The sequence below is a fragment of the Cornus florida genome, unplaced genomic scaffold (assembly GCF_030987335.1).
Source record: "Cornus florida cultivar Cherokee Brave unplaced genomic scaffold, ASM3098733v1 CherokeeBrave_3.0.0_Hap2_Chr11, whole genome shotgun sequence".
NCBI classification, from domain to species: domain Eukaryota; kingdom Viridiplantae; phylum Streptophyta; class Magnoliopsida; order Cornales; family Cornaceae; genus Cornus; species Cornus florida.
The window spans coordinates 120832747-120849309 of NW_026775581.1; the positions used below are offsets into that span (position 1 = coordinate 120832747).

The following is a 16563-nucleotide window of genomic DNA, read 5'->3' on the forward strand; positions in this document are numbered from 1 at the left end:
CCTTTCACCACCACCACCGTTACCGCCACCGCCTTTCACCACCACCATCGTCACTACTTTCCACCACCACCACCAACGCCATCTCCACTTCCTTCAACCACCACCATAATTGCACCACTATCTCCTTCCACCACACTACTGCCACCACTTTCCATCAACACCACTATCACCTTCCACCACCACCGATGCAGCCATGCATTTTCCACCATTGCCACCACTACCGCTTTCCGACGCCACCACCTACACCACTATCCACCACCGCCATTGCCACCATTTATTTTTAAAAAATTATTAGAGGATGTCATTTTATTAACTTAATTTATTTGTTACTAAAAGGGATATTTTTGAGAATTCTATTAGAAATTTATTCCATTCTAAATTTTAAATTGGTCCAATCAAACACTAGAATGATTATTATCATTTCATTCCTATACATTTCATATTTACAACCAAATAATAGAATGAGAATGACCATTTCATTCCATTCTCATTTCATTACCACTTGTATTCCATTCTATTCCTGCACCCCAAACATAGCATATAAATTCGAAACTGCTCTCAACAAATTTAAAAAAAAAACTTTTTATGACACTTGAATCCCACCTCGTATATGATTTTCAGAACTACTTCTAATTATAAATCAATTTAATTGCCTGACTTCCATTTAAAATCAAATATATATACTTGGACTGAAAAAATACGGGGACTAAAGTGCTATTTGATAAGACTATAAATTAAGCACTGAAAATAATTGTAAGCACTGAAATTTAAGCGCACAAATTTTAAGTGCTAAATATATTAATTTGAAAACTTGTTTGATATTGTCTTATTTTTTAGCACTAAATTCATTAAAATTATTTGTTAAATGCAAGAACTTAAATGTGAATGTTGTATATATTACAATTTGACAATGGATATTTATGTCAGATTATAAAAATACCAAAATCAAAACATAAAACGTGTGTAAAGATGGTACGTAGGAAATAATTCTATTCGCGGACTAATTATGTTACCTCGATGGAATCCAGTATCAATTCAATTTTCACTCGACTATTTTAATTCGAGTTGCTTAATTTATAATTGATATATTGTCACGTTTGTTTGAATAATTGATGATAAAAACCTAACGCGTTCTCGTCCGATTATTACATGAAAATCTTTTCATCTAAATCTACACTGCTGAGAGGTAAATCAAGCACAAATATAAAATTGTGTAGATTAAATTGGCAATAAGATTAAATAAAATAATGTGAAGTAAATGAATTATGAAAATGAAATATTTATAAAAAGAATGTTTGAATTCATGCCTAAATAATTTTATTTATAGTCATTTTACATCATAACAATAGTGGGAAGGGTTGCATGGCATGACGTTGATTATAAACTCAAGTGAATCATGTAGTGTCTATTTTATTTATATTATTTGAATTCACATTATTTTAGAAGAAAAGAGCAATGTTAGTTGAAAATTTTGAAATATTAGAGTAAACTAAAAAGTTAAAATCTATTTATAGCATGACAGTGGTAGCCTAAAGGTTGGGACATTCAACACATCAACAAATCATGAAAGCCCAATCTGGTTATGTAACAGGCCAGCCCACACCTTCTTAGTAAATGGGCCTCCTATTTATTGGCTTCTGATCTCGTCTGGCCCTCTTGGCTCCACCTCTAGCCTATATACTGGACTGAGCAATTAAAAAAAAAATACCATAAATTTTTCAAATTGTATAAATAAAGACATTTTGAAAACTGAAAAATTAAAAATAACTTTAAGACAAAATAAATTTAAAAAAAAAAACTAATTTAATAAAACATTGATTATTAAAGATAAGGAAGGAATTTTAATACGAAACATTGATTATTAAAAGACTATTTTAGAATTTTACTAATTTACATAGTAAAACCATTAGGTGGTAAATTGGTAATAAAAGGGAAAAAATTTCAATAGGAAAAAAGATCCGACCTGCCGGATTCGAACAAGCGACCTAAGGATGTCTGATAATCACCAACTACAGTCCTTCGCTCTACCAACTGAGCTAAGGTCGGTTCTTGTTTGAAGCTAGAGCTCGGAAGAATAATCCCCAACCCAGAATAACCCTAATCCTTATCGATCCGAGTAAGTTTAATTTTTGAAATATATTTTTCCCTTCCCCACGGAGTTTAATGGATTAATTATTTTAATTTAAGATTGTTTAATGATATCGGGATGGTGATTAATTTTGTTGGATTCTTTTCAGACAAGCTAGCTTTGGGGGCAAAGGTAGTACCGACTATTTGGTGAGTGGTTCTGTTCTGATCACAAGAATGTCCAGGAGCTTATTGATCGATGAATTGAAGGGCATATGTCCAAGTATGACATCTCAAGCATTTAATTTAAATATATAAGTTTTCGTAATTTCTGGGTATATTTTTCATTTTTTTTTTTTTTTTTTTGTGATCTTTATGTTAAGTTTATTACCTTTAGGAGAATGTGACAGTGGATTATGATGAGAGATACTTGTTTACCATTTGCTTTCTCTAGTTTTGCATTTGCGTATGTTGCTTTTGATTGATTACTCCTCAACTTGCTCTTGACGTCTTTTGGTTTTTAAAATATTGATATGCATCGAGACTTGATTTATGGGATAATATTCAGCACGGACTGGTTTTCATGTAGTCAGTAGTCTAGACTTTAAAATGAAGAGAATCAAATTTTATTTTAATTGTAGTCAGTAGTCTAGACTTTAAAATGAAGAGAATCAAATTTTATTTTAATTGTAGTCAGTAGTCTAGACTTTAAAATGAAGAGAATCAAATTTTATTTTAATTCAAACTGATAAATTTGCTTGCTGTACTTGAGCTGGTTATTCTAAAGATTAATTCTGGTAATCTCAAATATATCTTAAGTGAGTACTAGACTGAGTTTTCATTTGTCTTACTTTTTCTTTTTCTTTTTCCTGTAATTTTGATTAGTAGGTTCATATCGTACTATATATGGTGGAGCTACATGACTTTTAATGAAGGTATGAGAGAATTCATTTCAATAATTTCCTGCATTTGTTTTAGCTGTCAAGTCACACATTTCTGGCATAAATTTCAAGAAATCAGGTATTTTATTTATTTGATTTTAAAATATTTTAATCGTAGTGTGGGGTTTGGCTATGTTTGGTATAATTACCAAGTCGTATTAAGTCTATCTATACATTTTGTTCTGTAGACCTTGTACACCTTATTGGGACAGTTGGTCCCGTGTTTGAACAATTGTAGCCAGGCCTACTGGTTCTGTTTTAGTGGCGAAGTTTGTGTACTGTAGGCCCATCTTTGTATGTAATGTCTTATCGATGTTAATGAAAAATAAAATAGAGTTTTAAATAGTTTATGGACAGGCAATCGGTCATTATAGCATGAGTATCACCATCACCATCACCATCACCATCACCATCACCATCCTTGCCTTATTGCATGAATATGTGACTAATTATTGAAAAATCTCTGAACCTTTGAATGAATGCAATACAATTACACCTGAAGTCAACATGACTAAAGTGCAAACAGTGGCATAGACTAAACATGCAGCTACAAGTTTTATAGAGAATTGTTGCATTGTTCAACTAGTTGAGTGACAGAATATATACTCACTCAAGTGACATAAAAACTGTAACTTAAATGGAAATTTATCAAATCCCACATAATTAATTATATATAGCTGCTAAATCTAAGCTAAGGATACTTTGTGAGGGGACAGAAGCACTTCCTTTAACATTTTGTCCAAATTCAAGTAAGAAGAGCCTCCACTAGAACTAGTGGCCTCCTCAGCTTTCTTCTTCAACTCCATCACCCTCTTCTTCATCTCCTTACCCTTCTCTCCCTCCACTAACTTCCCTTTCCACCTCCACTCTCTTCACATCATTATCAATCTCATTGCCAACACCCCACTGCGTGCTAATACACATGCAATTTGTCTGTTGATCCGCGAAGAAGAGCCAACAGCTCATCGGCACTCCTGCACCCATGCTTTCGATCGGAGAATTCCACCCACACTGTGTTAAAAACCCTCCATTGGAGGGATGGTTCAGCACTTGTTCTTGGTCGCACCAGCTTGCTAACAGGCTTCTGTCTTTAGTTTCTGTCACAAACTCGGGTGGAATAACTAGCGGGTCACCCGTGACGAGATCGGGTCTGATGATCCATAAGAACTTTTGCATGCTTTTAGCAAGTCCCCATGCAAACTCAACCAACTGGGTGTCACGATTGTTATGCTTCCGAAGTTTGTGTAAACTACTGATTCAGGTTCTTGTGAATGGAGCCATTTGCCGGATCTTCCTTCCACAGGTTGGATCCGATTGGCTTCGTATCATCGTTTGAGACCCGGTTGAGAAGAAGTTGAAGAGGTTTGATTGTGTAGACATGTTTGAGAATGGACGAAAGTGACTCCAAAACATCTCTTTCCAAGGCATCAAATGTGTTCAATATGACAGCCGAGGCTTTGTGAGATTGTGGAATTTCACCCTTGGCAAATTCAAGCATTCAATCATTAGGGTCGGTTGTTCGGATAAGGGTTGGGAGTTCTCGGAGATGGATACTTTTGATTCCGGGGATCCAATCAATAACGGTGTCTAAATACCCGTTTGTTAGGTATTTCACATCTGTGAAACTTAAAAGTATTAAAATTTATATTTGAGCCACAGACTATATTCAATTAGAGACAACAGTGGCCATGCCAGAAATTCATTTCAATGGTGGCAACCTTTGACAAAAATATCATTTAAAAAATTAAACAAAAATAATAAATATAAAATAAAAAATTTTATATTAATATATTTAAATTACAGTTAAAAAAATGAATTTATATAATTAAATCTAATTAAGAATTCATATTTAATGGATGAATAATAAAATAACATAATTTACTTAAATCCAAAATAGCAATAGAATTTTGTGGACTAAAATTTTAAATAAAATAATATATGGATCCATTAATCTTTTAATTAATAATTTTCTTTTTATTTTTTACTAATCAAAAGTTTCACAAATTTGCTAAAATAATTTAAATATTAATTAACCTCTTTAATTAGTTCTTGAATAATCAAGTAATAATCAAAGACAATCGGAAAATAAATTAATTAATCAAAAACAAATTTAATTTTACTGATCACTCACATGTGACCCTATTGTAGATGTCAAAATCTCCCAACACCAATGATGTTAAAAAAAAATTTAAATATTGAGGGGTCCTTTCTGTATCTAGAAATGTGGGATGGGTAATGATGTTAAAAAAATTAAAAATCAGTGGCTTTTAGATATCATATAATTTCTCCTCCCCTTCCCCAAAGGGGAGGTAGAGTGTTGGAGGCTTGGAGCCTTATTAGGGGCAATATATTATGGATGTGTGGTTTGTTTGAATTTTGGGTTTAAAAAAAATATTTTGGAGTCCTCTCGGAAAGAAAAGGCAGGGCCAGCTCAATATAATTTGAAAAGGCAGGGGTAGATGAATTGTTTTATCACTTTTCAATACCAATTATCCTTTAAATAGAAATTAAATTGTAGGGACTACTATTAATACATGGAATTGGTTAGGAATATAAGATAATTAGTCTGGAATGAGGATAGTGAGGGATAAGGATAAAATAAATAAATAAAAATTAAGAGTTTAATACAAGTAAAAAAAGATTTAAAAAAATAGAAAAGAGGAGAAGTGGAGAAAATTTAGGTGTAGAATACCACTTATCCAATGAAAATATGATGAATTAAATTGTACCACTCACATCAATACATGCCATTAGATGAGGTCTAAATATAAGGGAATAATTTTTTTTTGGGAGGCCTAATAAATGCATTTGATTGGCTGGGACCTTGGTGACGGTCCTGAGAAAAGGAATGTGACTTTTGTTTATTTTTTTTATTTTTTTCTTCTTCATTCTTTCAAAATGGGACTTTTAACTTTGAATTGATAAAAAGGACTATGTAGTTCTGCCATTGGTTAGTGACTTAGTGCTACGTCATTACCATAGATAGGGATGGTACGTACTCGTGTGACAATTCGTTGAATTGTGGTCCTCCACTCTCCCACACAAATCTTACATTTAATACACATATACTTTTTCTTTTTTTGTTTGCAACACCAAAATAACATAAAACTAAGAAACCAAAATCTACATATATGCATATAGCTGTCCGATTAGAGCAGTTATTTTTAGGAGGAAGTATTATAGTAAATTGTTTGACCGAATAATTTTGATTGATCATGTTTGCACTATACAAGCAAGTAGAGTGCCACACTTCCTTATATTGTGCATTAAATGACCAATAATTTTTTCTTTAATTTAAACAATTCACTCTAATCATTTTCCTCAATATGAAAAATGATATTTAAAGTTAAAAAAACACACCGAATTGTTAGGCATAAGGCAGCAAAGCCAAAGATTACATGAAAGTGGGATTAACATGTGTGCCACTTTCATGTAATCAAAGACTGCAAAGCCTTGTGCTCAACAAATGCCCATACTATACTTGTAATTTTATTTTTCTATCAGTTAGGGCACTTATAGGACAGTTAGGATTGTATGGATCTCAAAATTGTCCTTATAAAACATTCCCCCAAGAGATTGCACGACCTTGGACTAAACTGAGAAATTTTTCCAATTTATAAATATCGAATATATAGGATAGCAAATTCATTTCATATATATATATATAGAGAGAGAGAGAGAGAGAGAATAATACCTTTAAGTGGTGTGAAACCTCGTTGAATGAGTTCAGGGAAATGCAGATAACACAACATGCGGTATGCACTGACCGTCCAGAACAACACACCGGGAACTCCCAATTCTTCAGCTACTTGAAGCGCGAAGCTCATGGTCCCATCGGGGATGATGCAAGACACAGGAGGTACGTCTGACGACGACATAGAATTGAGTCATTGCAAAGTTTACGAAATGGGACCAAGCAGTTTTTGGCGGTGGATATGCAGAGCTCAATGACATCTTAGGTGGCGTCGGGGTTCTGTGGTGGTGGAAGCCCATCTGGAATAGTTTCGAAGCGGAAGGTTGGTGAGCCACGGAGAGATTGGGGGCCTCTAGACTTGAGAAGACGAGCATAGTTGAACTCTGTGTGAACAAAGGTTATATAGAAGCCTTTGTGGTGAAGTAGCTTTGCCAACTTTAGCATTGGCCCAATATGGCCTTGTGCAGGGTATGGTATGCAAACTGCGTGAAGCCTCTGGGTCTTTGCCATCTCTCTCTCACTTGGGTACTGAATTGCCTCGTCACTGCAAATTTCAAGGGGGAGAAATTTGTATCAATATGTAAAAGTGGATGTATAAAATTTTATGTTCATGCATGAAAAGTAAGTAATGAAAGGTCGAATTAATTGTAGGGACACGATGGCAACATGTCCAATCCATTATTGCACATTGTCCAATTTTTTAAGGCCCATCTCTTGTACAGTTTTTTTGAATATATGCAGGTTGAGCTCTGGCTAGAAACAATCCTATTCTGATTTTTCTGTGATTACCATTCAAGGGAGGACAAGTTGGACTTAGACGTCTTGTGTGTGCTAAGGGCTAATAAGGAGGAAGGTATTGGGGGTGCCCGGTGTATCGTGCATCAGGCTCATCTGAGCCGTAAGTGTTATGCACTCGCAGGCGTGTGTTGTGCACGTACAGCTCAGATGAACTCGGTACACAGTGCGCCGGGCAAACCCAATAACTATTCGGCTAATAAGGACACTCTTAGAAATTTTAGCCCTTTCTTGCAAATTGATCATATCTCTATGCTTCTTTTCACCATGAAAATTAATAAATTTTCACGTTCTCTGTGTGAGCTAGGACCAATAGAATTTCCTTGGGGGTGGTCCAGTGTCTCAATCAGTATCAACTTTTGCATGATTAGTCAAGATGAATAGGTGTCGAATGTTTATTGGTCCATGTCACCTTGGAGACAAAATTCGTCCTGAAAGGGCAGGACCAAGTATTGTCCCTTTGAGAATACATAATGAAACCCATACCAATCTGCCCAAGCCAAATTAGACAAACTACCGTTGAGAACCAACTGAAAATTAAAAAAGTTGGGGCAAGCCAGCAAACACAGAGACATATTCTGGAACAGAGCTCTCATTTCTAAATCGTGATCAGTAGGCACACCAAACGGATCGAGGAAGAACCTATTGATGTTTCGGTTATTTAGACGGATCGAGGAAGATCCAAATCGTGATTAGGCACACCAAACGGATCGAAAGAAGGCAATTTCAAATAGCTTTGAAGATTTGTTTCTTCTTCGATTCCATGGACAAAGATGATCTACGATGATTCCTTTCTTGCAAAATGAAATATATACATCCTACAAAGCATAATTTGTTCAGTAAAAAAGAACAATTGTATAATTGTGTTATTTAAATTTATGAAAATTTCTATTAAATTTATATGAAAATTTTGCTTAATATAAAAATTTGTCAAGAACAATTGTAAATATAATAAGCAAAAATATTATTAATCAATATTAAGTTCTTATTTCATTATATATTATGATTAAAAAAAAATATTGTATATGTATATTTTTTATCTTATTATACTTCAACGTCATAATCTAACATTCTATTAGACCGGCCTCCAAATCCAACTCTAATAACAAATAATAAAAATGATCAAGCAATCTATTTTCAATTTTTCATGCTGGATGTCTTTTTACTATAATGCTTAGTTCCATGCCTCCGCTTGTCACCAATGACCAATGCAACATTACTTATCATTTTATTATTTGAAGAAAACATGTCTTTATTTCTTCATACAATCAGATCAACTTCTGTTGGTGGAGAAGAGAGATTTATGGGATTTGTTTTATTTATGGGTTGATATGGTGATTGATGGTAATTTCCTTAACTCGTGATACCACTGATTTTCCTTAATTGAGGATTTTCCTTAATTAGAACAATAAACTATTTATTGTGCTGCTGTGATCTTCACTGAGACATACTGAATAAGAAGAATCCCCCTCTTCTCCGTGAACGTAGGCCCTAGTGGCTGAACCACTTAATATCATTTGATTTCTCTAGTTTTGCATTTGCATATGTTGCTTTTGATTACTCCTCAACTTACTCTTGACGTCTTACTGTTTCATCAGATATCTAACAGTTTTGACAATTTAGAAATTCACTATGATACTTTGCTTAACAAATTGAACTTTTTGATTCTGATAATCATATTAAAGTTACCAGGCCCTTATTATTTCATATGGTTTTTAAAATATCGATATTCCTTTTGAATTGGGAACTGCTTTCCCATTTATATATGCATCGAGTATTGATTTTGGGATAATATCTTTTCATGTAGTAAGTAATCTGGATTTTAAAATGAAGAGAATCAAATTTGATTATCCAACTGCTTTGCTTGCTGTACTTGAGCAGTTTATTATAAAGATTAATTCTGGTCATCTCAAATATATCATAAGTGAGTACCAAACTAATTTTCATCTATTTTACTTTTTCTTTTTTCTTCTTTCCTCTAATTTGATTAGCAGGTCCCTATCTTACCATATGGTGGAGCTACATCAATTGAGTGTCACACCTTATCTCCCAATGGAGGTGTTTGCATTGACATGATTTTTAATGAAAGTATGAAATAATTCATTTCGATAATTTCCTGCTTTTGTTTTAGCTGTAAAGTCACGCATTTTAAGCCAATTTCCTGCTTTTGTTTTAGCTGTAAAGTCACGCATTTCTGGCTTAAAATTACAAGAAATCATGCATTTTATTTATTTATTTCTAAATCCTTTAATCTTAGCTTTGGGTTTGGCTACGTTTGGTATCATTACCGAGTCAGATTAGGTCTATCTATTCTATACATTGTGTTCTGTAGACTCTGTACATGTTATTGGGACGGTTGGTCCCGTGTTTGAACCATTGTAGCCAGGCCTACTGGTTCTGTTTTAGTCGTGAAGCTTGTGTACTGTAGGCCCATCTTTTTGGTTGTACTGCTGCTAGTGCAGTATTTAAAAGTTAGTCTAGTCTTTTGCTATGCATGCGATTAAATAAATGTCTTATCGATATAAAAAAATAAAAAATAAAAATAGAGTTTTAAATGGTTTATGGATAGGCAATCAGGCATTATTGCATGAGTATCACCATCATCATCCTTGCATTAGAGCATGAATGTGTGACTAATTATTGAAAAATTGTCCTATAATATGCAACAAATTATTGAAACATATCTGAAACTTTGAATGGATGCAATAGAATTCCACCTGAAATCATAACTGAGAATTGTTGCATTGTTCAACTAGGTGAGTGACAGAACACTCCCAAGTGACATAAAAACTGAAACTGAAATGGAAATTTATCAAACCCCACATAATTATATATAGCTGCTAAATCTAAGCCAAGGATACTTTGTGAGGGAACAGAAGCACTTCCTCTAGCATTTTGTCCAAATTCAAGACAGAAGAGCCTCCGCTAGGACTAGTGGCCTCCTCAGCTTTCTTCTTCAAGTCCATCACCCTCTTCTTCATCTCCTTACCCTTCTCTCCCTCCATTAACTCTCTAACTAACCTCTCCACTTCCTCTCTCTTCACATCACTATCAATCTCAATGCCAACATCCCACTGCGTGCAAATGCGCATACAATTCGTCTGTTGATCCGCGAAGAAGGGCCAACAGCTCATCGGCACTCCTGCACTCACGCTTTCGATCGTAGAATTCCACCCACAATGTGTTAAAAACCCTCCAATGGAGGGATGGTTCAGCACTTGCTCTTGGTCACACCAGCTTGCTAACAAGCCTCTATCTTCAGTCTGTGTCACAAATTCAGGTGGAAAAACTAGGTCACCCGTGACGAGATCTGGTCGGATGATCCACAAGAACTTTTGCATGCTTTGAGCAAGTCCCCATGCAAACTCAACCAACTGATTGGGTGTCATGATTGTTATGCTTCCGAAGTTTATGTAAACTACTGATTCAGGTTCTTGTGAATGGAGCCATTCGAGACAAACCGGATCTTCTTTCCAGAGGTTGGATCCGATTGCCTTCGTATCATCGTCTGAGACCCGGTTGAGAAGAAGTTGTAGAGGTCCAATTGTGTAGATACGTTTGAGAATGGACGAAAGTGACTCCAAAACATCGCTTTCCAAGGCATCAAATGTGTTCAAGATGACAGCGGAGGCTTTGTGAGAGTGTGGAATTTCACCCTTGGCAAATTCGAGCATGCGATCATTTGGGTCGGTTGTTCGGAGAAAGGTCGGGAGTTCTCGTAAACGGATACTTTTGATTCCAGGGATCCAATCAATAACCGTGTCTAAATACCCATTTGTTAGATAACTTGCATCTGTAAAACTAAATATTATTAGAATTTACATTTGAGCCACAGACCAGGTTCATAATTGCCACCCGTGGCCAAATTCATTTTAGCGGGAGGAAACTATGATTAAAAGTTTAAATCAAAATAATAAATATAAGAATCAAGGGAAAAGAAACGCATGCTAACTAGGTCATGAATTACATCTTGGAAACAATTAAAGGAAAACTGGGAACTACGCAATGGAAGGACTCGGCAGCGACTAGAAGGGTAATGCTGGAATGGAATCTTCCTCCTACCTTCATTCTTAACGATGATCAAACCAAGACCCAGATGAATGGTGCTCTGGATGGCAACCAGAGCTGTATTCCTCCTAGTGTTAGAGACGAAGCTTGAGGTCGCTGGGGTGGGAGTTTTGTAATGGGTGGGTTTCATGTAATGTTTGGATCTGGCCCAGTGTTCAATTGGGCCTTATGTTGATGTACAGTTTCTTCTGTGTAGTGTGTGGTCCTCTGTGTGTGATACATTTAAGCTGTCAGATTAAATTGATGAGGTCCCCACTCCCCAGCAGTCTGACCTAATAAAAACCATCACATGCCCTTACTATTCTTGTAATTATATGTTTTTACCAGTCGGAGAATTAAAATCTTATTCAATGCCAGGGGAGGACCGTAAGGATCATCTCACACTCATCCCTTACTGTTAGTCGAGCGATCCTAGCATCTCTCGTGCATTGAATCAATCTTCACTTGTGAAGTTACAATAAACTGGCAGACAATTCACCAAAAGAATATATGTTGCGAGAATTTTTTTTTTTAATTCAACGAAGACACAAAGTCAGTCTAATTTTCTGCCTTACCTATACTGTCTAGGCAACTACTATAGTTAGAAATTAGAACAGTATGGATGAGTTCAGGGAGTGCACACTCTTGTGCTTAAACTGATAAAAAATTTCAAGTTATAAAAATTGCATAAGACAGCATTTTCATTTCATATAATATATATATAGACACACACACACTCACACACATACGTACCTTTAAGTGGTGTGAAACCTCGTTGAATGAGTTCAGGGAAGTGTAGATAGCACAAAAAGCAGTATGCACTCACCGTCCAGAACAACACTCCAGGAACTCCCAATTCTTCTGCTACTTGAAGTGCGAAGCTCATGGACCCATCGGGGACAATGCAAGACACTGGAGGTATGTCCGACGATGACATAGAATTGAGTCTATTACAAAGATTACGAAATGGTACCAAGCAGTTTTTGGCGGTGGAGATGGAGAGGTCGACGATGTCTTGTGTGGCGTCTGGGTTCTGCGGTGGCGGGAGGCCATCGGGAATGGTTTCGAAGCGGAAGGTTGGCGAGCCACAGAGAGAGTGGGGGCCTCTGGACTTGAGAAGACGAGCGTAGTTGAAGTGTGTGTGGACAAAGGTTATGTAGAAGCCTTTGTGGTGAAGTAACTTTGCCAACTTTAGCATTGGCCCAATGTGGCCTTGTGCTGGGTATGGAATGCAAACTGCATGAGGCCTCTGGGTCACCGCCATCTCTCTCTAGTTCTCTCTCTGTAACTTGGGTTTTTTCCTCCTCACAGCAAATTTGGAGGAGAGATTTGGATCATTTATAAAGGTGGATGTACAAAACTATGCAGGAAAAGTAGGTTCGGATTAATTGTAAGGACATAGTTGCACATTTATCGAAATGGTCTATCCATGAGACAACATTTATAGGGAAAGTTAAAACGACTTGTGGACAAGTTGGATCGACTTGTGGACGTCATTCCAGGGAGGACAAGTTGGATCGACTTGTGGACGTCTTGTGTGTGATGGGGTAAAAATTGCACTATAAGAATTTTTAGTCCTTTCTTGAAAACTGATCACACGCTTTCCCAGAGCTTGTACCTTTCCTCAATTAGTTGAGATTTTCTCTTGGCCCATAGGACTCAAGGGGTGGTCAATAGTGGTTTCCAGGACCAGTACAATTTTCTTAGGTTAGTCAGCCAGTGTCTCAATTAGTATCAACTTCTCTGTTTATCTCAGCTATACTCCCCATCAGTATCAACGTTTGTTTAAGGCCTCTCATTGAACAAATGAAATATATCCTCTCCGATGTCTTTTGTGTATTTAGTGATCGAATTGTCGTCAACTTTCATTTCTTATTAGGTATCTAGTTTTTTATTTTTGTTAACTGGCAAAAGGAGGATATATATTAAACATGCAACTACAAGTTACATAAGAACTGGAACTTAAATGGAAATTTATCACAAGTTACATAAGAACTAAAACTTAAATGGAAATTTATCAAACACATAATTAATTATTGCTGCTAAATTTAAGCCTGGGATACTTTGTTAGGGGGCAGAAGCAGAAGCACTTCCTCTACCATTTTGTTCAAATTCAAGAAAGAAGAGCCTTGGCTAGGACTAGTGGCCTCTTCAGCTTTCTTCTTCAACTCCATCACCCTCTTCTTCATCTCCTTACCCTTCTCTCCCTCCATTAGCTCTCTCACTACCCTCTCCACTTTCTCTCTCTTCACATCACTATCAATCTCAATGCCAACACCCCACTCCCTGCAAATATTCATACAATTCGTCTGCTGATCCGCGATGAAGGGCCAACAGCTCATCGGCACTCCTGCACTCACGCTTTCAATAGTAGAATTCCACCCACAGTGTGTCAAAAACCCTCCAATGGAGGGATGCTTCAGCACTTGTTCTTGGTCACACCAGCTTGCTATCATACCTCTGTTTTTAGTCTCTGTCAAAAACTCGGGTGGCAGAACTAGCGGGTCACCTGTGACAAGATCGGGTCGGATGATCCACAAGAACTTTTGCTTGCTGTTAGCAAGTCCCCATGCAAACTCAAACAACTGATTGGGTGTCACAACTGTTATGCTCCCGAAGTTTATGTAAACCACTGATTCGGGTTCTTGTGAATGGAGCCAATCGAGACAACCTGGATCTTCTTTCCAGAGGTTGGATCCGATTGTCTTTGTATCATCATCTGTGACCCGGTCGAGAAGAAGTTGAAGAGGTCCAATTGTGTAGATACGTTTGAGAATCGACGAAAGTGACTCCAAAACATCGCTTTCCAAGGCATTAAATGTGTTCAAGATGATTGCGGAGGCTTTGTGAGTTTTTGAAATTTCACCGTTACCAAATTCGAGCATGCGGTCATTCGGGTTGGTTGTCCGGATATGGCTCGGGAGATCTCGTAGGCGGATACTTTTGATTCCGGGGATCCAATCAATAACGGTGTCTAAATATCCGTTTGTCAGGTAACTCGCATCTGTAAAACTATATGTCATTAGAATTTACATTTGGAACACAAGCTGTAATCATACTTGGTTTTTACTTTCTAGAGACTAGAGCACCATTATATTTACAGGAATATAGCCTGTGTAACTCTGTGTGAATGCATATTAGCTGTCAGATTATATTCATGGGGCCATGGAGTACATGACCTAATAAAAGTAACAAAAAAAGAAGAAGTTACCGGCTAGTCCTATCTTTAACCTTTAAACACAAGTTCGTTCTATAAGAAATTTATACCACAAGAAATTATACTTATTTGAAATATTTCCAGATAAGTATATATTCTCTGAATTATGGTCACTTTTTTTCTTTTTCTTTTTTTCAGTAAAGTCATTTATTACTAAATTAACATTAGTGTCTTTCCTCATTAAAATACAAATTCTCCTGCCAAAATTTTGTAACCAATAAAAAAACTAATTGTTACCAATATTAATACATATAACAAATTATTTAAAACTCACTTTTGATAATAAACTACTTGCAACATATTAAAATACAATGTTTTGTGCATTACATTTATGTCAAATAAATGAATTATTTTCATTATTTTTTTACAAATGATTGTTACAAAGAGTATTTATGGGAGTGTGTTGGAACCAAAAAAAAATCACATTACAGATATGAATAAAGAAGAACTCGAGGATGATGTCATAGAATTGGGTAGAGAAAAGTTTGAATTAGTTATCATCCAATCCGAATTCAAGGTATCAGATTCCATACTTTAAAGCATGGAAATTTCTTTTTTTTTGGTGCATATAGGATAACATTTTCATTTCACACACACACACGCTATCATACCTTTAAGTGGTGTGAAACCTCGTCGAATGAGTTCAGGAAAGTGCAGATAGCACAAAAAGCAGTATGCGCTGTTCGTGCAGAACAACACACCAGGAACTCCCAATTCTTCAGCTACTTGAAGCGCGAAGGTCATGGTCCCATCGGGGACAATGCAAGACACTGGGGGTACGTCCGACATAGAATTGAGTCTATGGCAAAGATTGCGAAATGGGACCAAACAGTTTTCGGTGGTGGAGATGCAGAGGTCGGTGACGTTTTGGGTGGCGTCGGGGTTCTGCGGTGGCGGGAGTCCATCGGGAATGGTTTCGAAACGGAAGGTGGGCAAGCCACGGAGAGAGTCGGGGCCTCTGGATCTAAGAAGACGAGCATAGTTGAACTCTGTGTGGACAAAGGTTATATAGAAACCTTTGTGGTGAAGTATCTTTGCCAATTTTAGCATTGGCCCAATGTGGCCTTGTGCTGGGTATGGGAAGCAAACTGCGTGAGGCTTCTGGTTCACTGCCATCTCTCTCTCTCTAACTTGGGCGCTTGCTTGCTGCCCCACAAAATTTCAAGGAGTGATTTGTATCATTATATAAAGGTGGATATATATGAGCTCCTACACGTGCATGCTTGAAAATTATAATTAAGTAGCGAAGATGCGAAAGTCGAATTTGTATCTGAATTTTTTATGACATCCATTAGAGGGGAGGACAAGTTGGACTGTGTGATGGGGTAAAAATGGCACTATAAAAGAAATCTTAGTCATATGCTTTCCAAGAAATCATTATTAAACCTTTTCTTTAATGAATTCAAATAATGATTTTTTAATGACTTTTGTATGACTTAGGCATCACGTTCTTTGTGTTACCTTGGGCATCACGTTCATTAGTGATGTGACACTCCCAAATGATTAACTCACTAATACATAAAAAAAATAAGGTTAATTTTACTTACTCTCTCAAATTCTTTTTAAAAATAAATATCACTCTCTCAAACTCATAAATCTTTTTGAATTATTAATTAATTGCAAGATGACTTTTTAAGGGTATTTTGGGTATTATATATTTATGATATTTTATACTTTAACTTTTATATTAATTAATAAGTATGAGTATTTTAATAATTTTGACCTCTGAACGTTGAAAAATGTGATCCGGTGGTTGAAAGGGTACTTTTTGTAACTTTTTATATAAATAATGGGCTGATTTG

General features: G+C 36.2%; 2 protein-coding genes, 1 long non-coding RNA gene, 1 other non-coding gene and 1 pseudogene across 4 annotated transcripts; 1 reads left to right on the forward strand and 4 right to left on the reverse strand.

The window, feature by feature from the left end:
- The first annotated feature begins 1691 nt into the window (after nt 1-1691).
- Nucleotides 1692-3334, forward strand: LOC132285467 (uncharacterized). The gene is made up of 3 exons (XR_009472556.1): nt 1692-2116; nt 2238-2350; nt 2956-3334. It is a non-coding gene; the product is annotated as an uncharacterized LOC132285467 (long non-coding RNA).
- On the reverse strand, nt 1958-2046 carry TRNAY-GUA (transfer RNA tyrosine (anticodon GUA)). The gene is given in 2 exon segments: nt 1958-1993; nt 2010-2046. It is a non-coding gene; the product is annotated as a tRNA-Tyr (tRNA).
- An 88-nt stretch (nt 3335-3422) lies between the features above and the next one.
- Nucleotides 3423-7287, reverse strand: LOC132285502 (7-deoxyloganetin glucosyltransferase-like; annotated as a pseudogene).
- Nucleotides 7288-10090: 2803 nt separating this feature from the next.
- LOC132285456 (7-deoxyloganetin glucosyltransferase-like) lies at nt 10091-12940 on the reverse strand. Its single transcript, XM_059787651.1, has 2 exons — nt 12298-12940; nt 10091-11290 (listed from the first exon to the last, which is right to left on the reverse strand). Exons 1-2 carry the CDS (start codon nt 12806-12808, stop codon nt 10344-10346), a joined length of 1458 nt encoding a protein of 485 aa, XP_059643634.1. The 5' UTR covers nt 12809-12940; the 3' UTR covers nt 10091-10343.
- A 467-nt stretch (nt 12941-13407) lies between these two features.
- Nucleotides 13408-16064, reverse strand: LOC132285455 (7-deoxyloganetin glucosyltransferase-like). The gene is made up of 2 exons (XM_059787650.1): nt 15373-16064; nt 13408-14548 (listed from the first exon to the last, which is right to left on the reverse strand). The coding sequence occupies exons 1-2, from the start codon at nt 15875-15877 to the stop codon at nt 13593-13595; spliced, it is 1461 nt and encodes a 486-aa protein (XP_059643633.1). The 5' UTR covers nt 15878-16064; the 3' UTR covers nt 13408-13592.
- Between the last annotated feature and the right edge of the window lie 499 nt (nt 16065-16563).